The sequence below is a fragment of the Elephas maximus genome, chromosome 19 (assembly GCF_024166365.1).
Source record: "Elephas maximus indicus isolate mEleMax1 chromosome 19, mEleMax1 primary haplotype, whole genome shotgun sequence".
NCBI classification, from domain to species: domain Eukaryota; kingdom Metazoa; phylum Chordata; class Mammalia; order Proboscidea; family Elephantidae; genus Elephas; species Elephas maximus.
The window spans coordinates 50,934,450-50,957,147 of record NC_064837.1 but is presented as its reverse complement, the minus strand read 5'-3'; the positions used below and the strand labels follow the sequence as shown (position 1 = coordinate 50,957,147).

At 37.0% G+C, this 22,698-nt stretch overlaps 1 protein-coding gene across 3 annotated transcripts in view; it reads left to right on the top strand.

Moving 5' to 3' along the window:
* The window catches only part of GPATCH8 (G-patch domain containing 8), a 111,649-nt gene that overhangs the window by 51,554 nt on the left and 37,397 nt on the right, over positions 1–22,698 (top strand). For 2 of the 3 annotated variants that reach the window (XM_049860823.1, XM_049860824.1), the window contains exons 4-5: positions 16,799–16,866; positions 17,539–17,625. In XM_049860823.1, the coding sequence (XP_049716780.1) occupies positions 16,799–16,866; positions 17,539–17,625 (155 nt within the window). Of the gene's footprint in view, positions 1–14,740; positions 14,786–16,798; positions 16,867–17,538; positions 17,626–22,698 lie in introns of all 3 variants that reach the window. The other variant, XM_049860825.1, reaches the window with a different exon arrangement.

The following is a 22,698-nucleotide window of genomic DNA, read 5'->3' as shown; positions in this document are numbered from 1 at the left end:
CACTGAGTGGGTTCAACCTGCCAACCTTTTGGTTAGCAGCTGAATGCTTAACTCTTTGTGCCAGCAGAGCTCCTTTTATTAAGATTACAACCAAGAAAACCCTATGGAGCAGTTCTACTCTGTAACACATGGGGTTGCCATGAGTTAGAATTGACTCAGTGGCAGCTAGTAACAACAAAAGGCATTTAGCATATATTATCTCATTCAGTTCCTCTAAGAAGTCTGTGAGGTAAATATCGTTATTCCCATTTTTCAGAAGAAACTGAGGCTTAGAGAAGGTTTGTAAGTTGTCCAAGGATAAACAAGTAAACTATGTAATCAGGATTCACTTCTTGGTATTTCTGGCTCCAAAACCCATGCTTTTAAATACCACACTGAATATGGATGGCTTTAATGCTGCTCTAAGAATTTGAAACTTCATTTTGTAAGCCAAAGACAATTTTTGAGCAGAGGTGAGGCAAAGGCTTTCATAGCAAGACGAGACATTAAAGATAATTTAATCTAAAAGTCATTTTAGAGATGAAGAAATTTAGGTTTAGGGTTCCAAAATGTGTTAGTGATATTGCTGAAACCAGAACTACGGTTCTCTGATTCGCAATCTTTTGCTCTTTTATAATACCAGCCAGATACTTGTAGTGGAAGTACAAATACTAGTTTGCTCAAAGTATATTTGAAGGTTGTCTGGGTATGAGTTGATAAGGGCTTGGAATAGAGTGATAGCAGTGGAAATGAAAAGGAAGGTAAAGATATGAATGATGGTGAAAGTACGGTGTACACTCAGTTCATGCAAGTGTGTGACTAGGAAGCCGTTGTTCACTGGGTTTAGTGTTAATCCCTTGTAGTAATAATTGGTAGCATTTATCATTAAGAGTTTACCGAGTGCTTGCACGTGGACCATCTAATTTAAAAAAAAAAAAAAATTTTTTTTTTTTTTGGAGATAGATATGATTCTCATTTTACAGGTGAGGAAATTGATGTTCTGAGCAATAATTTGTCCAAGGTCTAGCAAATAAGTGGTAGAATCATGGTGCTGAAACCTGTGCTTTTCATCAGTATGCCATAATGTGCCTGAACTGTGGGCGTGGCTCCCTTCTGTCTCCTGGAGAAATAGAATTATAGTGAGAAATACAAGTCCTACAGAATTGAAATAGTAGATATTCCGGCCAAAGTTAAATGGAGATAGGTCTGAATGTGACATTTTTGTCTCAGAACACTTGAAGAAGTCATATATATTATTTGTGATTAATATAAATTTGTGTAAATTCACTAGGAACTTGAGGCTAGATTGAGTAATAATAACCCTGGCCAAATTTTTAGGGATGGTAGTTGGTCTCCAGGGAAAAAGGAAATATTGTAATTCATTTTACACTGTAATTTCCTGTCTGATCTCTTCTTGCATTTTATATTCCTCTCCTGTGACATTTTTAATGTTATATCTTGCATAATCTGTGTCTATTTATGTGTCGTCTTTACCCTCATTAGACTATAAGATCTTAAGAGAAAGTAATTGCTGTGCATTTACATGTTCTCTATTGCTGCTTTTCAAATATTTTTTATTCAGTGTACATTTATTGAATCCTTATTGTGCCAGGTCTGTACAAAGTCTTAAAAGTTCAAGGATAAGAAATTGCCTCTGCCCTCCAAGGCTCATGTCTAATAGGGAGACAAATATAACGAATAAATGTATTGTGGTATAATGATTATCATAACTGTGAAGTTATAGGTATTGTGAGGATTTAATAGAGAATTGAACAACTTAATTTAGGATTTCAATTAACTTCTCAAATGATTTAACAAGTGAAAAATCTCAGGTTGTGAAAATAAGGAAGCAAGCGACTATCACATCTGCCTAGTATATACATAGAGCACAGGTGTCTTGGTTAGCGGAATCTCGTCATTCTTTTTTTTTTTTTTTGTAATATTTTGTTGTTTTAGGTGAAAGTTTATACAACAAGTTAGGTTTCCAGTTAACAATTTTTGTACAAATTGTTTCATGACATTGTTTATAATTTTCATAATGTGTCAGCATTCTCTTTTATTTCCATTCCGTTTGGTCTGTTTTCGTTGATCTAGCTTCTCTCCCCTCCTTTCCTTCTTATCTTTGCTTTTGGGTAAATGTTGACCATTTGATCTTATATAGTTAGTTGTTTAAGGGAGCACTTTACCCATGGGTGTAATAAGCTGATCTATTATTTGGCTGAAAGGTGATCTCTAGAAATAGCTTCAGTTCCAAGTTCAAAGGGTGTCTTAGGATAGTAGTCTCAGGGTTCCTCTAGTCTCTACCGGTCCAGTAGCTCTGGACTTTTTTAGGAATTTGGATTGTGTACTACGTTTTTCTCCCATTCTTTCTGGACCTTCTATTGTGTCCCTGGTCAGAACAGTCACTAGTGGGAGCTGGGCACCATCTAGTTCTTCTGACCTCAGTTTAGAAGAGGCTGTGTGGTTCTTGTGTGGTTGTATGGGCTGTTAGTCCTGTGGGCTAGTTTCTTCTTTGGGAATCTCTTCATTCTTCAGTGAGCAGAACTGGTATTTTAAAGTAGGACCAGATGTAAAAATGATAAGAACACAAAGTAAAAAGTATGTTTTGTAAGAAATCTATTATATTAAGAAAAAAGCTAAAAAAAAAAAATTTTTTTTCATTAAAAAATTACTACCAAAATTTGAGACTTACACATTTAGAAGAGGGAAGAAAATGCTATATTTTATGTATAACTGTGGTTAATTAAATTACTTTTAAATCCAGTCTTTCCTCAATCTTCCAAAGCTGTCCTGTGAGGTAGATAGCTACCAAATGAGTTACAGATAAATTCCAGTGCAGGCCCAGGGGAAGAGAGCAAAGAACATAGGCTTTGGAGTAGGAATTGCAAACTCAAGATGCCTGTAGGGTCCAGGAGGTAACAAACGGTTGAAGCTGACTGAGATAATACGAAGTGGTGTGAGCTCTGGCCGTGTCCAGAGAGGAATAACTGCCACTCATCTGTTGACTGTTGGCCATGTAGGAATGTAGTCTCACTGTTGCCGGATTCTGAATTTTTTTAAAAAAGGAAGCGAGAAATCCAGGTTTCTCTGCAAAATTTCCTAACTGATAAATGTTGGCTCAAAATCTAAAGTAGTATGGGATAAAAATATACACAAATTTGATGCACAGGTTACCGGTTTGTGACCTGATCTGGAATTTGACCTGGGTTTAAATCCCATCTCTGCAACTAGTTAGCATTGTGACCTTGGTCTGTACCGTCAGTATGTATTTTAAAAAGATTTGAGGGTTGATTTGGAATTAAACATGATAGCATATATGTTTTATGCACCTGTATATTACCTCATTTTCCTCTCGAATATGTAGAATAGGAGATATTGCACTTAAGAGCTTGAGATTGTTTTAGTCAAGCCTCTAAGGCTGGGAGTTATGTTCATGGCACAGTTCTTCAGACCTCTACTCCAGTGCGTTTTCCAGTAGACTTATGGTTCTCAAACTTTAGTGAGCAACAGAATCACCTTGGATGCAGATCCAGGGTGGAGTTCAGGAAGTTGTATTTTTAGCAAGCCCCCTCAGATAATGTTCTGATGCAAGTGTAATGGACCGCAGCTGGGAAAACATTGCTTTAGACTGTATAAATAAAATAGGCTTCTAAGAAAATTACCTTAGTGTAGCAAAGTAGGCTACATAGCTCTTCCTCATCCAAAATGTATTAGTGATTTTTGGTCTGAAGTAGTATAATGCTGTTTATTTTTATTCATAGTCTGATCCTTAGCCTGACTTAATGTTATTTCCTGTCTTGTTACTTACAGACTTCTTGCCCTGAATTAATTTGCGTGAAACTCTTATGTGTTGTTGTTGTTGTTAGGTGCCGTTGAGTCAGTTCTGACTCATAGCAACTCTCTGTCCAGCAGAACAAAACACTGCCTGGTCCTGTACCATCCTCACAATCGTTGCTGTGTTTGAGCTCATTGTTGCAGCTACTGTCAGTCCATCTCACTGAAGGTCTTTCTCTTTTTCACAGACCCTCTACTTTACTAAGCATGATGTCCTTCTCCAGGGACTGGTCCCTCCTGATAACATGTCTAAAGTACACATCCAAATCCTTATGTAGCATGCTTATTTAGGCAAGAAAGTGGAGCGTCGAAGAAACTTTTTAAGCAATATAGAGCATTTAGTGATAGTGGTGTTTTTATAAGAATAGTCTAATCTGGTGGAAATAGTTGAAAATGTAAAAATTCACTAATTAACCAGTGTCCAGTAAACAAGACAAAAAATGCTTTCAAAGTTTATAGAGTCATAGAATTACTAGAGCTGGAGAAGAAAATCCCCAGGAACCTAAGACCTCTGTGCTCTTAAAGGAAATAAGTGATTTATGAGTAATTTTCATATACTTGACTTTCTGAACTTTTAGATTCTACATGGACTTCATCTATTACAAATTTGATATACTGTGGATTAATACCTTTTGCCACCTAGTATGTGAAAAAAAAAAAACATAAATATGTGCTGTTGTCTCCCAAGTGAGGTGATAGTGAAATAGCAAGCATTTTAGTAATGCTTTATTCTATTTTGCTTAGACTAATTTTCTTAGGTGACCTGTACTGCACATTTAATTTGGAGGAGGAAAACAAACAAACAAAAAAAACCCTTTGCTCTCAAGTTGATTCTGACTCATAACGACTCTATCGAATAGAGTAAAACTGCCCCATAGGGTTTCCAAGGCGCAGCTGGTGGATTCATACTGCTGACCTTTTGGTTAGCAGCCAAGCTCTTAACCAGTGTACCACCAGGGCTCCTAATTTGGAGAAAGTCTTGCTAAATTATGCTTCTCTGAATTCATTCTTCTGGCTTGTACCTAATATTTGTGTACTGTTGCTTTTCAAACTCGTGGTCACTCATTTTGTTAATGAAATGATATCTGAGAATGACTGTTAGGTTATATTTTGCTTTTCGATCCTGGATAATAATTTTTCTTTATCTGTAAGTAAACAAATGAACAAGATCGAAGCCTGTTGCCATCAAGTCTGTTCCAACTCATAGCAACCCTATGGAGCTGCCCCACAGGGTTTCCAAGGCAGTAATCTTTACAGAAGCAGACCGCCACATCTTTTTCCCCCAGAGCAGCTGGTGGGTTTGAACCACCATACTTTCGGTTAGCAGCTGAGTGCTTAACCACTGCCGTTTAATTACCACCAGATTGTATGTAAAACATTAGAATATATCACAGTTCCTGTATTGGAATATCTTTCGTTTTAAGCTGTTTTTCAAAAATGTCAAATTAGGGGGGGGAAAAAAAGGAAGACTTTTTTATTTTCTGAAGACTTGAGGAAGTGACTGAGTTAGAGCTTAACAGCATTCTATCTAGTGATTTATAGTTTACAAAGCATCTTCCATTTTTTATCTCTTTGGCCAGTCTTGAAAGTGAGGAAAGCTGCTCAGTTTTGCAGCGGAGGATACTGAGACTCAGACTCTGTCACACAAGTGTTTAGATATATCTCTTATTGGAGAATTGAGATTTTGCAGCCCAGCTTTTTTTAGGGACTACTTAGAAAAAATATGGGAAGAATAAAGATGAAATGGGGGTGCTGTGGACAGTACAGGAGGAGCAGTTTAAGGGAAGCTGAAGTTACAGAGTGGGCTACAGAGTGGTCCTGGAATAGTAAAAAAATTCTCAGTGCCGTTAAGGAAAACATAACCAGTAGCTAGAGAATACGACTCTGTGAAGAAAGGCATTGTTTTATTACAGTACTGCAGGACTGACCCCCATCTACTTAACTCCCTTATTTTCTACTCACATATTTTCCACTCTTCAGACTTCAGAGTTTAAGTGAACCTTAGAGACCATTAACCCCTTCGTGCCCAGCTGCACATACAGCAACCGGGAACTTTTTCAGCCCCTGGGGTTTATTGGGAAGCTGTTGTACTGCTGACAGTATGTGCTGCTGCAAGGCAAGGGCCTTTATGACTGTTTGAAACTGAAGAATCTGGTGTGTGCTGCAGATTACTGTTTTTACAGGGTATTAGGTGTCTGAATTTTGGTAGGAAAAATAGAAATTTGAAATTTTTTGTTACATATATATACCAATAGACCCAGTGGGGACTCTGGGGTATAATTACCGGTACTTTGTATATACCACTAAAAACTTAGGGTAGACTTGTGGGAGGCAGCAAAGAAAAAAAAAAAAAAAAAAAAAACACGTACAAAAATCCAAGGGGGAAAAAAAAACCACGTGCTACCTACCCAAAATTCAGACACACACAGTGATTCAGTGTGCTTCCATTAATGAAAACACATGGTATCAACAATAAATTCAAAGCAGAAAATAATCGGATCACCAAAGGGTTACATCTGACTCCTGTGTTTTTAAATAATGAACCTAACCCAGGTAATAAGCCACATGTCCAATTTGTGTAGTTCAGATGCCCTGAGTTCCAGGTCGCTACTGTTTACAAAAGCACATTCTTTTGGAACTCTTTAATTAAAAGTTATCCACTTTAAAAATAATAATAATAAAAAGTACATCCATATAGATTGGAGTTCAAAAGTAATTTTGGTCCACCTACATGTGCGTAGGAGTGTACTAGATACTTGAGTTCAGACAATTACTTTTTGCTAGGAGCTGCTTTTTAAAAAGAGGAAAAAAGGTTTTCAGAATTTCTAATAGACCACTTGCCCTAAACTAATTCCCTGGAAAACAACATTATTATGAGGGCTAAATTGAGGTTTTTCAGCCCTGAGATCAGTTACAACAACTTTCTAACTTAGATTTTTTTTTTAATTTTCAATATTTTCCTAAGCCTGAGTTCTTACTCCAGTAATTTTTTCTTAAACATTTATGCTGCTTCCCTGTAACCGCTAATTAGTGATGACAGAAAACTAATTGAACAAGCTTCTAATGAACAGAAATACAAAACTCAAAACCATTTTAGGAGGTAGCATATGCGATAAAAAACCGATGGTATTTAAGGAAGAAGTCCAAACTGCACTGAAGACATTGGTGAAAAACAAGGCTCCAGGAGTTGAAAGGATTAAGATGTTTCAACAAACAGATGCAGCGCTGGAGGTGCTCACTTGTCTATGCAAAGAAATTTGGAAGACTGCTACCTGGCCAACCGACTGGAAGAGATCCATATTTGTGCCCATTCCAGAAAAGGGTTATTGTTGTTAGGTGCCGTCGAGTTGGTTCCAACTCATAGCGACCCTACGCACAACAGAACAAAACGCTGCCCAGTCCTGAGCCATCCTTACGATTGTTGTTATGCTTGAGCTCATTGTTGCAGCCACTGTGTCGGTCCACCTCGTTGAGGGTCTTCCTCTTTTCCACTGACCCTATACTCTGCCAAGCATGATGTCCTTCTCCAGGGACTGATCCCTCCTGACAACACGTCAAAAGTATGTAAGACGCAGTCTCGCCATCCGTGCTTCTAAGGAGCATTCTGGTTGTACTTCTTCCAAGACAGATTTGTTTGTTCTTTTGGCAGTCCATGGTATATTCAATATTCTTCGCCAACACCACAATTCAAAGGTGTCAGTTCTTCTTCAGTCTTCCTTATTCATTGTCCAGCTTTCACATGCATATGATGGAATTGAAAATACCATGGCTTGGGTCACGCACACCTTAATCTTCAAGGCGACATCTTTGCTCTTCAACACTTTGAAGAGGTCCTTTGCAGCAGATTTACCCAATGCAATGAGTCTTTTGATTTCTTGACTCCTGCTTCCATGGGTCTTGATTGTGGATCCAAGTAAAATGAAATCGTTGACAACTTCAGTCTTTTCTCCGTTTATCATGATGTTGCTCATTGGTCCAGTTGTGAGAATTTTTTGTTTTCTTTATGTTGAGGTGCAATCCATACTGAAGGCTGTAGTCTTTGATCTTCATTAGTAAGTGCTTCAAGTCCTCTTCACTTTCAGCAAGTAAGGTTGTGTCGTCTGCATAACGCAGGTTGTTAAATGAATCTTCCTCCAATCCTCATGCCCCGCTCTTCTTCATATAGTCCAGCTTTTCGTATTATTTGCTCAGCATACAGATTGAATAGGTATGGTGAAAGAATAGAACCCTGACGCACACCTTTCCTGACTTTAAACCAATCAGTATCCCTTTGTTCTGTCCGAACAACTGCCTCTTGATCTTTGTAAAGGTTCCTCATGAGTAGAATTAAGTGTCTTGGAATTCCCATTCTTCCAATGCTATCCATAATTTGTTATGATCCACACAGTCAAATGCCTTTGCATAGTCAGTAAAGCACAGGTAAACATCCTTCTGGTATTTTCTGCTTTCAGCCAGGATCCATCTGACATCAGCAATGATATCCCTGGTTCCACGTCCTCTTCTGAAACCGGCCTGAATTTCTGGCAGTTCCCTGTTGATATACTGCTGCAGCCGTTTTTGAATGATCTTCAGCAAAATTTTGCTTGCGTGTGATATTAATGATATTGTTCTATAATTTCCGCATTCGGTTAGATCACCTTTCTTGGGAGTAGGCATAAATATGGATCTCTTTTTTTTTCCAGTCAGTTGGCCAGGAAGCTGTCTTCCATATTTCTTGGCATAGACGAGTGAGCACCTCCATGTGTCTGTCAGTTTGTCGTTCTTTGGGGGCTTGTGTGTTGCTGTAATGCTGGAAGCTGTGCCACCGGTATTCAGATACCAGGAGGGTCACACATGGAGGACAGGTTTCAGCTGAGCTTCCAGACTAAGACAGACTAGGAAGAAGGACCTGGCAGTCTACTTCTGAAAAGCATTAGCCAGTGAAAACCTTATGAATAGCAGCAGAACATTGTCTGATAATAGTGCTGGAAGATGAGCCCCCCAGGTTGGAAGGCACTCAAAAGATGACTGGGAAAGAGCTGCCTCCTCAAAGTAGAGTCGACCTTAATGACGTGGATGGAGTAGAGCTTTCGGGACCTTTATTCACTAATGTGGCATGACCCAAAATGAGAAGAAACAGCTGCAGACATCTGTTAATAATAGGAACCTGGAATGTATGAAATATGAATCTAGAAAAATTGGAAATCGTAAAAAATGAAATGAAACGCATAAACATCGATTGCCTAGGCATTAGTGAGCTGAAATGGACTGGTATTGGCCATTTTGAGTCGGACAGTCATATAGTCTGCTATGCTGGGAATGACAGCTTGAAAAGGAGTGGTGTTGCATTCATGGTCAAAAAGAACATTTCAAGATCTATCCTGAAGTACAGTGCTGTTAGTGATAGGATATTATCCATATGCCTACAAGGAAGACCAGTTAATATGACTATTATTCAAATATACTCACCAACCACTGGGGCCAAAGATGAAGAAATAGAAGATTTTTATCAGCTGCTGCAGTCTGAAAGAGAAGGGTTATCCAAGAGAATGTGGAAATCATCAAACATTATCATTAATATCACACGCAAGTAAAACTTTGCTGAAGATAATTCAAAACTGGTTGTGACATTACGTTGATGGGGACCTGCCAGAAATTCAAGCCAGATTCAGAAAAGGATATGGAACGAGGGCTATCATTGCTGATGTCAGATGGATCTTGGCTGAAAGCAGAAAAGGATGTTTACTTGTGTTTTATTGACTGTGCAAAGGCATTAGATTGTTTGGATCATAACAAATTATGGATAAAATTGTGAAGAATGGGAGTTCTGGAACACTTAATTGTGCTCATGAGGAACCTGTACATAGACCAAGAGGCATTCATTTGAACAGAGCAAGGGGATACTGCGTGGTTTAAAATCAGGGAAGGTGTGTGTCCAGGTTGTATCCTTTCACCTTATTTATTATTCAGTCTGTATGCTGAGCATATAATCTGAGAAGCTGGACTATGTAAAGAAGAATGCTGCATCAGGGTTGGAGGAAGGCTCATTAACAGCTTGGGATATGCAGATGACACAACCTTGCTTGCTGAACGTGAAGAGGACTTGAAGCCCTTACAGATGAAGATCAAAGACTACAACCTTCAGTATAGATTACAGCTCAGCATAAAGAAAACAAAAATCCTTAATAACTGGGCCAAGATTGATGTTGTCAAGGGTTTCATTTTACCTGGATCCACAATCAAGACCCATGGAAGCAGCATTCAAGAAATCAAATGATGCATTGCATTAGGAAAATCTGCAAAAGACCTGTGTAAGGTGTTCAAAAGCAAAAATGTCATTTTGAGGACCAAGGTGCGTCTGACCCAAGCTTGATGTTTTCAGTCACCCTATATGCATGCAAAAGTTGGGCAGTGAACAAGGAAGACCAGAGAAGAATTGATTGATGCCTTTGAATTATGATGTTGGTTATTGAATGCACCATGGACTTCCAGAAGAGCCAGTAAATTTGTGTGGGAAGAAGTACAGCCAGAATGCTGCTTGGAAGTGAAAATGGCGAGAGTTCGTCTCACATACTTAAGACATGTTATGAGGAGGGTCCTGGAGAAAAGGACATCATGCTTGGTAAAGTAGAGGGTCAGTGAAAGAGAGGAAGACCCTCAAAGAGATGGATTGACACAGTGGCTGCAGCAGTGGCCTTAAGCATTAACAATGTGAAGATGGTGCAGGATGAGGCAGTTTCATTCTGTTGTACATAGGGTCGGTATGAGCTGGAACTGAGACAACACCTAGCAACAACAACAGCATAACAGCTTGCATACGTTTTGAGATATGGACCTGTATGTTCTACTTGGTAAAATAATTTCTTGATTATAAGAGAGTTAAATTATTAGAATCTTACGGTGTTAGCGAAAAGCACCATGATGACTAAATATTTATATTTGAGAAGGTTTGAGATGCCGTATAAACATATTCATTCTTTGACTCAACAAATACTTTTTAATTAAATGCTGTTCGGTGCCAGGTACTGTGTCTCAGATATCCAGGATACAAACTAAATAAAACTCAGGACTCAAAAGTGTTGCCCAACTTTTTTTTAAACTAAGGACCTTTTATTGGGTTTTTTTCCCCAAGCCCCATGTTTTGGATTATTTTACCCCAAAATTGTATTAAATTAGTTTTCCCATTTGAAAAATACATTTGTCTTATGTTAGCATTGTGGTTTGAATGTGATAGCCTTTAGCACATCAGTATAATTTTTGCTGAAATAGTCTTAAGTAAAAGTATGATTTCTTTTAGGGTTTTTTTTTTTTTAATTGGAAATAACTCACGAATTCACTTTATTACCTCTCGTAAGGGCTTGAGGATCTCATATCATCCCTGGATGAAGTAATCCTTTCTATGATTAATATTCTGATTCCATAACAGTTTGACTAAAGCCTTTTTGCCCATCTTTGCCCCTGTTTATTAATATATTAGGTTATGTTGATTAAAATAGAACTATTTTATCCTAGGAAGCCAGCTTTGATACTCTGGAAAGTTAGAAGGATGGAGTTTCTTTTAGGTCACAGCAAACATCTATTCCGGTTAGAAGACAACCATATTTGAAAATCAAATAAATCTAATTATTGCATCGGTCACTAAACAGGCCATGGTAAGAATAAATTATAGTTCGTTTGTGTAGTACTGGATAACTTGGAGTTTGTTTTGAGTAAGGTTTTTTTTTTTTTTAATCTTATAAACTCTGTAGGGAATAATAAATAACGCTTAATATTTCTAGGTAGTGTTTCCTGACTGGTGGCATATGTTACATTATTATAGTTACTAAGAAAAATATCTAAATGATACTGAAAGTAATCATAATTTTCATGCCACTGAAGACTGTCATTTTCAGGGGATATCTGTAAAAGTGAAGCTTTAGTTTGGAAATAGATGTACCTTTTTTTATACAATAAGTGTTTCTGAGATGTTGTAATGTAGTCACTGTTTTAATAAATAAAATTATATTTAAATGAACTAACATGGTTTATTTTAGAGTCCTGTTTTAATACTTCTGTAAATCAGTGAATAGTCACCTTCCTAATTTATCATTCTTGATTTTCACATATGTATTTGAGTTGCTTAAAGCAAGAAATAAATTTAAGTGTATCAGATTCTTTGCCTTTGTCAGTTTAATGGCCTTTTGAAAGTGGATTTTGTGGCTTTTTGATGGTTTTGACATTGCTGCTTTACTAGAGTCAGTCTTTAAAGACAACTTTAGGCATTTTAAAACTTCTTAAACTGTTTTTGAGTTGACTCCACAAATAACTCTGTTTTTATACTCCCTTATGCTCGAAGTTCAGATTGGTAAGATTTTATTATTTTGCCTACTTACAGGTAATTTATTAGGTATAGGACCTTGTTTTACTCACTGCTATATGTCCAGTGCCTGGAATAGTGCCTAGTATGTAGTAGGAACTCAATAAGTATTGGTAATAAGTATTTGTTATTGAATGACGCACTGTAAGGAGAAAGACTAGTTGCTGTTGAGGTGATTGTGACTCGTGGTGACCCTGTGTATGTCAGAGTAGAACTTTGCCCCATAGAGTTTTCAGTGGCTGATTTTTTTGGATCACCAGACCATTCTTCTGAGGCACCTCTGGTTAGACTCAAACCTCTAATCTTTCAGTTAGCAGCTGTTCGCACTATCTAGAGACTCCAAGGGGAAAGGCAGCAGAGATAAATTGTAGTGTTCTTAAATCTGTTGACAATCTAACTAGTGTTTTATTCACTTTGGAAGCTTATTCTTAAATTTCTAATTTATTTCTATAGAGAAGTCATGTGTCTCATGTTTCTGAAGTGTGGTTGATTACTAGATTATGTTATTGTTACCAGTCGTTGTTAGCTGTCATCAGGCCAGCCCCTGACTGTTGGTAACCTCATACGCAGTGGGATCAGACTGTTATGATCCATAGGGTTTTCGCTGGCTAATTTTTCTGAAGTAGATTGACAGGCTTTTCTTTCTAGTCTTAGTCTGGAAGCTCCATTGAAACCCGTTTAGTACCAGAGTAACATGCAGGTCTCCACTGACAGATGGGTAGTAGCCATGCTTGAGGTGCATTGGCTGGCAATCAGACCCAGGTCTCTCCTATGGAAGCCAAGAATTCTACCCCCGAACCACTGCTGCCCTACCAGATATGGTTGGCCTTTAATATTTTCTTCCCAATTGTTCTATTAATAGAGCTTATCTCTTTAAAAATAGTGTTTCTCCCCCTACCGCCCCCCAAAAAGTATTTCTCTTCAATCCAGGTTTTTGAGCCAGTTCTGTTGCTTGGTGTATCCTTACTGCTTCAAAATCAAAACCAATTTATGAGGGGTTGCCCTTAGAAAAGGGTGGCTGTAGGTCATCAGTGGGTGACCAAATAATGATGATCAGTGGGTCATCATTATTTGGCCTTATTCTTCCTTCGGTTATGATAAGTCATAATGCTTTCACATTTTAGCAAGAGCTGCATATATGAGCATTATGACACTTTTTTTATTGTAGAAATAAAACTTTTAAAATATAGAAACTATAATTCCATTTGGTTAGCGAAATATCATTTAAAGCTTTGATTTAGAAACTGTGGATATCAGTTTTTTTTCCCCCATAACATGAATTTGTTAGTATTGGCACAGTCTAGATTTGGTATGTGTTTTCTTTCCCTTTCCAGTTGGCCAGATTATAGTCATATTGTCCTCAGATCTTAAGCTGAGGAAGACGCTTTCTTCTAAGGAGAGTATTTAGTATTCTGGTTGAAGTTGCCTCCTTTGGAGTAAAAAAAAAATACTCCTCATAATTTCATGGATTCTAAAATAATATTTGTTCACTTTAAAAGACACCAAGAAATAGGGAACCTAGATGTAGTTCATTTCATTTTATTCTAAAAAGATACCGAGTTTGTAGAAAATACCATATTGGCAAACATTCTTTTACAACCTACCTTTTGAAAAATTATCACTGTGAGTTGTTATTTAGGTGTCCCAAGTGTGGGCTTTTATGACAGGATTTATCACTGGTAGCAAATGAGTAAATCGAGGGGAATTTATTTTATCCTGTAGCCTCTTCCTGTATGTGTTGGTCAGTGTCTTTTTCCCACTGGGATTTTTTTCCTTGTTCTGGAGCCTTTTTAATTATGGAAAGAAATTACTCCTTGGCCTGGGCAGTAATGTCACCTTCAGAGTACTTTGAAAGCCTGGCTGTGTATTTCCTCTGAGTTGCCTCTGAGTGGACTAACTGTAAAGTCAGCCTTTTTGATACTACTTTCTCCGGACTTCCTGGTCTCCAAAGGTTGGCTTTGTTGTATGCAGAAAGAAAGATGTTGGCAGGCTTGGGAAGACTGTTCATCAAAAGGAAACAAAATGCAAAGGAAAGCCACTTAAAGAGTTACATTTATTCATAACAGAACTCAAATGCACCTAAGTTTTCCACACACTGAAGATCTAAGGTTATTTTCTTGGCCTCTTGTTATATTTTGGGGGGAGGTCTTCAGGCCTCCACCCTCCCTGTCTGCATTATCCTCATAGAGTTCTTTTATAAAGCAAATCACTTGATCAATGTCCAATTGATCTGAGTCTTTGATGTAATTTCTTTAAGGAAAAGTCCCACCTTGGGCCCCAATACCGATTTACCAAAATGAGAGATTGGAAGCTCCAGCTGGTTTTCTCACTCTAAACTGGCAGCTTCCCTCTCCCCAAGTATTGAAGAGGAGGAGGTTCATGTTCTCAAGTAGCAGTACAAAAATCTCACACCCTAGTCCTACCGGCATGGAAACAGCTGCCACAGCACAAAATGTTCTTTCTCTGTCCCCAGCTGAAATTGGGGGAGGGACAAAGCCTAATTGTTACTTTACCCCATCCTGTCTGCCTGCTAGAAGGCCTATTTCCTACCCTAATGGTTTCTGCCTAACAAATGGTGTTTCTTTTTTACAGCATTATGATCCTGGACTTGTTGTGGTGATGGTAAACTTAGCAGTGGTAATTTTTTATTTTCAGACTGAATTACTCCTTTTGTCATCAGTGCACCAATATGTTAGGCTTACTTTCTCTGTTGTAGCCTTCATCCTTCTGCTTGGTCTTTTTCATTTTCCTTTCCTTTCCTTATGCAACTTGTCTGATCCTTGTTCATTAAAGGGTAATGTTAAGAAGGGATGTATCTGTTTGTGTTAGAACTGCCAAAAAAAATCAGTTAAAATATTAAATTCTAATACTGTCAAAACTTGATTTCCCCACAATGTAATGGGCACTAGCACTTGCTACTGCAATTTATAAATAAAACAAACTTTGACTGCCTTAGAAGGCAAAAGTACTAATGCAGAGTTTATAAACAGGGGTTTACAGAGGTAATGAATTTGTACCAAAATTTTCTCTCGATTCTTGCAAAGCAAATTCCAGTAGACCAAAAAGGATACCTAAAAAAAAAAAAGTAAACTCCTCTGACATTTATTTTCAGTCACTTCATTGGACCATTTGTTTTTACCAGTAAATCCCTGATTGAGACGTTATGAAAGTGATATTGCACCTAGGAAGTCATTTTTATAACCTGTCTTTAATTTGGTCCTTTTGCTAAAGATTGCAGTCACTGCTTATTTATTATACCATTGGGCCTAAGGTAGTAATGCATTTTTGTTCCTTTAACTGGCAGTCTTTGATAGTACCTAAAAGAAGGCTGTATTCTAGAACTTTTTTTTTTTTTTGCTGGCATGAGATGCTTTATTTAAAGATAATTGTTTCTAATTATATCCCTATTTGTTTAAAAGCAGTAATGGGATATTTGTAATAAGAGGAACTCCTGGATTTCTCATTACTTTTTAAGACAAAAATTAATCTCATAAATAAAGAGCAACTGAATACAAGTGGTTGCCTTTCATTTTGAAAGCAGTTTCTTTTTTCCCCCAGGATCAGTCCCAGTCACAATCATAGTACTTTTTTAAAAAAATAAATAAATTTTTTTTTTTTTTTTTGTGGGTAATGCTTCAGATTTAGCCAGGCAAAACTCACAGCCCAAAGGTATAATATATATGTGTATATAACAAAACAAAACAAAAAACAATTGTTTACACCAGCCTGAGTGAAATGATGAGGGAAGTAAACATTGTGTTTTTTCACTAAAGGTGTACAACGGATAAGGTAAGTCCTTTTCTCAGTGGGCTTACATCACAATAAACTGCGCAAGTTGTGATGTAAAACAGCTGTGGTAGTAAAGTGCTTGTCTGCCCCATTTTGCTTTGTTTGGCTGGTTATGAGTGGATTAAATATACATTAAAAAAATTCTCCAGCATAGATTGATTAGTTTAAAGTCAATTTTCTTCGCAACTAGTCCTTTTCACAGCTTACCGATTGCCATTTGCCAGTGTTAAATCCACTCTGGGAAATGGGACCTCAGAGCACTAGTTTATAAAAAAATAAAAATGTCCTTTGTCCCTAAAAGCAACTGACTGTTGCTTTTTGTTTAAATTTTTCACAGCCTCATTTAAATGTAAACCATCTTTTGAAAACAAACAAAAATATTAAATATACTGAGTTGGAATTACAGTTTTCTTGCATCATATTTGAAAATGTACTTTTTTGATTTAAGCATATCAGTTGATATATTTATTACCAGTTAAAAAATGTGTATGGCAGGGTGTCAGTAGGCAGTAAGAATGAAGCGATTCACAATGGGAGGTTATTTTGGGATCTTTTGAAAAAGCTTTTACTTTTAAACCTCCTAGTGTCGTTGCTTGGAATGCTTTGCGTTTCTTATTAATTTAATTTTGTCATAGTAAAATGGAAGTATCCCAACTAGAAGGTCAGCCAAGGGGGTTAGCTGAGTTTAAACCAGAAGAAGTAGGTTTGAGTGTAAGCTGTGAGAATGGCTTGTGTTTGGTTCACTGTAGCTTTCTGGTCTCTGCACTCCAAGGCAAGATCTCTAACCACCCAAACCCAATATGTAAAGTAAGCTGTTGGCTTGTCTTTGTGTCTTACCTTGATTATATGTTCCTGTTACAGGGAGAACAGATCCTATCCCTATCGTTGTCAAGTATGATGTCATGGGCATGGGTCGCATGGAAATGGAGGTAAATTAATCTTATTAGCTCACTTGTTTTATGGGATTCAAAATCGATATTAATTCCAAATTCAGATGCCAATGCAAGAATACACTTAGTAGATGGAATTACAGTTTTAGTATTTTTGTTTCAACAATTTTGAAGTACTATTTTACATTCTCATTTAGTGCTTATCTTTGAGGCAAGTGGATAATAAATAATGGCCCTGCTTTAAGTGAGGCATAAAGAAGTTGAGTGGTTTGCCCAGGGTTATGCAGCAAGGCAAAATCAAACTTAGATTCAGACCCTGATGCTCATTTCGGTAGGCAGTGTTGTTCAGCTCTTAAAATATTTGCTGTGATAAAAGCTTTGCCCTTCTAGAGCCATGTACAATGGCCACCTATGATACCTGCTTTTCATTACCTAAAATATTTTTCCCATTTACTCCTAATCCTTTGCCATTGAACTTTGAAGTCTTTTATTTATCAGCAAATGTGTCTTTTGGGAGCCACCAACATGAAAGGATTAATGAGCTATTTTTGCATGCTGTTTTCCCTGTGGGGTGACAGTAAGGCAAGAGGTAGCTGAGCAAAATACAAAGTTTTTGTTTCCAAGCAAGACTGTAGTTGTGCAGATGACTTCTTCATAGCTAATTCTGGCGTACTTCAGGAATTAAGACTAATTATATCTATTTTCCTTAAGCTCGATTATGCTGAAGATGCTACCGAACGGCGCCGTGTCCTAGAGGTAGAAAAAGAAGATACGGAAGAGCTGAGACAAAAGTACAAGGTACCTAAATGAAGCCATTCTTACGGGTAGGGTGCTCACACTGAAGGATAGTCATTTTTGGTCAGTAGTATCTCTGTTGACGACAACATTGTTTTGACATTTGGTAGAAATTAGATCTCAGATATCTGTTGCTTTCCCATATATTGCCTCTGTAAAAACTATAGAGATAATAATACCTACCTTGTAAGTATGTTGGGAGAAAAAAACTTTTTATTTTTTGTAAGTATATTGGGAGGATTTCAGTAGTTAGTATTTGAAAACACAATACGTGACACACATAGGTAGTCAATAAGTAGTAGCACTGAAAAGTGTTACTTAAGAGTCCTTTGAAAGCTTGATACCTATTGATAAGACTTTGCTTTTTATTTTACTTTTTAATTAATGGGTGAAGTATTTTAAGAATAACAAAATAATTGAAAACTTTTTGTTCATCGTTAATTAAACTCAGTTCTAAAGCAGAAGTTCATTTTATCACATGGAAGAGCCAAGTTGAATTTTTTTTTTTGAAGGAGGTAGCTATAGAAAGCTCTGGGCCTTCAGATGTGTTACAAATTAGCTTTCAAAAAGCCTGATTAGGGAACATGCCTTTTGAGGCATTTTAAGGGCACCCAGTCTCTACCACAAAATAAATGAATTTGAAGATAAAAACTGGTTTAGTTAAGGCTATCATATAGAAACTGATTTTAGTCTTGATACTTAATAGTGGGAAGAGAAAAAAGGGATTTATTTATAAGAATCTTTTCTACCATAACAAGGAGGAGAAGAAATGAAGCCATAGCCTATCAGTTAAATGTGAGCGTTTAAGGTCTATAAGGCACCTTGTAAAGCCTCACAACTACTTTTATCTGCCTATAAATTTAGCTTAATGTCTTGAATTGCCTAAATTGGTGAGACAGAGGGAAAGGAGTAATGTACCAACCTGGGGCCATAAGAATCAAGTTTTTTTTAGTCCTGGAAAGCAAGGATCTATTATTTTCTTCATTTGTTAAGGTATATAAAAGTCAGGCATAAATTAAGACAACTATCCAAGGACTTAGGTGGTTTGGACATGTTATGAGGAAGGACCAATCCCTAGAGAAGTACATCATGCTTGGTAAAGTAGAGGGTCAGCAAAAAAGAGGAAGACCCTCAAAGAGATGAATTGACACAGTGGCTGCAGCAGTGGGCTCAGGCATAACAATTGTGAGGATGGGGCAGGACCAGGCCGTGTTTCATTCTGTTGTACGTAGGGTTACTATGAGTCGGAACTGACTTGATGACACCTAACAACTGCATTCAAGGACTTGAAGATATTTGCTTCTGTTTTGAAGTTTTATTACTGTCTATATCACTTTTAAGTGTTTATAGATAACTGCAGAGGGAGTGAAAATCTAGAGTTGAAATTAACTATTTTAAGATTCTAGATGATGGTGAGTCCAGAAATTGGTGTTTCTCCTACCTCATTGTTATATACCAAGCAGTGATGCGAAGGAACTGTAGGAGGTAGCAGCTATGAGGTGCAATTTATTTCTTTAATACAATTGGCAGCCTAGATGCCCTTCTCTTTCCTCTTCCATATTGTATTGATGACTATCTGAGCCTTGCTGTAGCTTTTGTGGAATTTTTTTTCTACAAGTAAATATACTGAATTTGAAAAGTATACTAAGTATGGTACCTTCAATTACACAAAGTCTCTTACTGAAGCATAGTTATTTTATTGCTTAAACAAGGCTATTATGTGATTGCCAACTGTGGCAGCATTATGAACCGTGCGTTCATTAGATCTCAGAGCTTATTTTAGGTTATTCAGCAACTTGATACAGTCACCTCAGGTTCTAGTATCAAATATCCTTCCTTTGTTACTACTGAACCAAGGCGTTTGCAAAAATATTTGGTTTAGCCACAAGATGCATTTTACCTCTTTTATAGGCATGGGTTTGTTGGAAAGGGTATGTTTCCTAATGGCGAAATTGAGTTTTTTCATTTTTTTTTTCCCCCTATAACATCATCATTTTTAGTCATTAGCTTAGATTCAGGTGACAAAGTATATGAATTTTGCAATCAAGATTTTTAAAGGTTTATAATGGAAAATCTTTAAACCATAAAAAAACTTTTGAACCAGTCGTACCGAGAGTAACTAAAGATGTAAGTTAAAAGGAAAAAAAAAAAAGCAAACTTCTTAAAAGCATCTAAGGGTGGGCAAGATAGTGAGGAGTTAGGCTAAAATCTAAATTGAGCAGTGAAATCATTTTTTCCTGAGGGTGTGGCATTTGCCAAACCTGGAAAAAAGTACAGAGCCCTCTCTCAGTGTGGAGAATTAATAGATACTCCTTATAAAGCTGGAACACCAAAGAGCTATGGGCTTAATGTAAAGATAAACCATAAGCTAACCTGCCTCACCTCTGCTTTCCTATAGAAGGAAAGTTATTGGCCCTGAGCAGAGCAAGGGGCACAGACCATTCCTGAGAGATGCCAGCCCTCACTTTAGATTTGATATTTCAGAAAACCTCAAGATGTGAATTTAGTTAAAAGTTACCCTAGACAGATGTTTTCGCAGGCACCTAAAAGAAACAAATGCAGGTCTTCTCTGGAGGAATAGTCCTTCATCCTAGGCAATATATGTGTGTTTGTGTATGTATGTGTGTGTGTGTATGTATATATATATATGTGTGTGTGTATATATACACACACACATACCTAAGAAAGTATCTAATAGAACTTACATAGATGAAGAAAAGATGAGTCAACAACTTAGTAAGCAGGTTTAAGAGATGAATAAACAAGCTTTAGAAAGAATTGGGAAATTGAAAAAAGAAGTCAGAAGAAATTATATAGAATGCAGCACAGAGAAACAAAAACGGAATTGTAAAAGGAAGTTAAGAGACATGGATTATAGAGTAAGAAGTTCTAACATAAAGACTGGAATTCCAGAAGAAAGGGAGATAATGGGACAAAAGCAGTGTTTGGAGAGGTAATGGCTAGGAATTTTTCAGCACTTATGAAAAACACCAAAATTCAGATTCAAGAAGCCCAAAGAATCCCAAGCAGGATAAATAAAAAGAAATGCATATCTATACACAGCCTTTTAAAACTTCAGGGCACTAAAGTCAAAGAAGATCTAGTGAAAAGATTTTCTTCAAAAGAGTAATAGACTAATTGCTGACTTTTCAACACCTGTTTTCTGGGAGATGGTGGAATGATACTGGCAGAGAAGGTACTTGCTAACCTAGAGTTATATACCAGTTGAAATGTGTTTCAAGAATGAGAGTGAAATAAAGGTATTTTCAGATAAAAGGTATGAGAATTCACTGAATTTGGTGAGACCCTCGCTAGAGAGAATGAGAAGGAATATTCTTCAGAAGGAAAGTGATCCTAGGAATAATGTTTGAGATACAAGAAGGAACGATGACTAGAAAATGATAATTAATTAGGTAAACTTAAAATAAGAATTCTATAAAAAATAATTTCTTGTGGTATTAAAAAAAATAGAATTACAACAACTTTTAAAAGTTTCAAAATGAGTAAATGGAGTTAACTTTTTTCTTTTTTGGTTTTTCACCATCTTTATTGTTTATATCAGTACTGTAAATAGGATCAATGAGAGATCCTTTACAGTGTATGCATGCAAACTTTGTTTCCAATGTAAAAAAAAATTTTTGTGTGTGTGTGTGAAAATGTACACAATGAAATACACACCCATTCAAATAATTCTACGTGTGCAAATCAGTGACACTGGTTACGTTCTTCACATTGTGTCCACATTCTCACTATCTGTATTCCTGTTTTTTCACCATCATTAATTTTGTTCTCTGTGCCCTTTAAAGTTCTCATCTGTTATTTAGCGTTACCGTTGTCAGTTTGAGCTTACATAGATAATTCTTCAAAGAGAGCAGTGTTCAAGGCCGACATTCTTTATTGAGTTAAACTGTTGTTAGGACCCCTGGTGAGGCAGTGGTTAAACACTCGGCTGCCAGCTGAAAGGTTGACATTTCAAACCCATCAGCTACTCCACGGGAGAAAGATATGACAGACTGCTTCCATAAAGATTTATAGCCTTGGAAATCCTATGAGGCAGTTCTGTTCTGTCCTATCAGGTAGCTGTTAGTCGAAATTTGACTTGACGTCAGTGGTTTTTTTGGGGGGTGCCGGGGAGGACAGGGTTATTTAGTTTAAAAATGACTTCATGGGAGAATTTGGGTTCAAGGTTTAAAGATTATTTCAGGATAGTAGATTCAGGGGTTTCTCTAGTCTCAGTGGATCTAGCAAGTCTGGTTTCCATAAGAATTTGACATTCTCTTCCACATTTTTCTTTTCGATCAGTGTCCATTTATTGGGTCCTGATCAAAATGTTCAGTAATGGTAACCAGGTAACCAACCTTTACTTCTGGTCTCACAGCAAAAGAGGTAGTGTAGTTCATGAACGTAATTAGACCTGTAGTTTATTTTTCCTTCTTCAGTTTCTGGGTTGGAGTTACTTTTCTAAGGTATTTATTTGTCTAGGAGGAGAATAACAGTATTAAATTAAGACTTTGAGAAGCATGTAGTTATTTTAGGTACCCATTAAAAGAATAGAAACTTTCAAATTAATAGAGGGAAATCTTGAAATGAGAAAAAATAATTATCTGAGAAGAGAAATGAGAGAAAAGGAAATGTGTTGTACCTGGGATAACTAAAAGTATAAAATAAGATGGTAGATAAAATATTAACCCAAATATAGCAGTACAGGTATCCTCCACTTTTTAAAAGTTTGCTTTATACCACTTCATTTTTATGAACGACCTACATTAATACCTGTTTTCACTAACTGAAAGAAATCCGAAGAGGATTTTCATTTGTACAAGAAAAGGTGATAAGCAGAAATACCATCCAGCGTTTGTTTTACAGTGAGGCTTTAAAGAGGCAGCGTGCACCCAGAGCAGCGACATAGCCAAGCTTCTTCCCTGGGAACTACACTCAGCGTCAAGCCACCATAGCTTTGAAATGTGTCTGTGAGCATCTGTGCTTTATCTTGATTTTTTTTGTGCATCTGTTAGCGAAATGTGTCCTAAGGTGTCAGAAAAGCCTGAGATAGCTCATAAGGGTTTTATGTGTTTA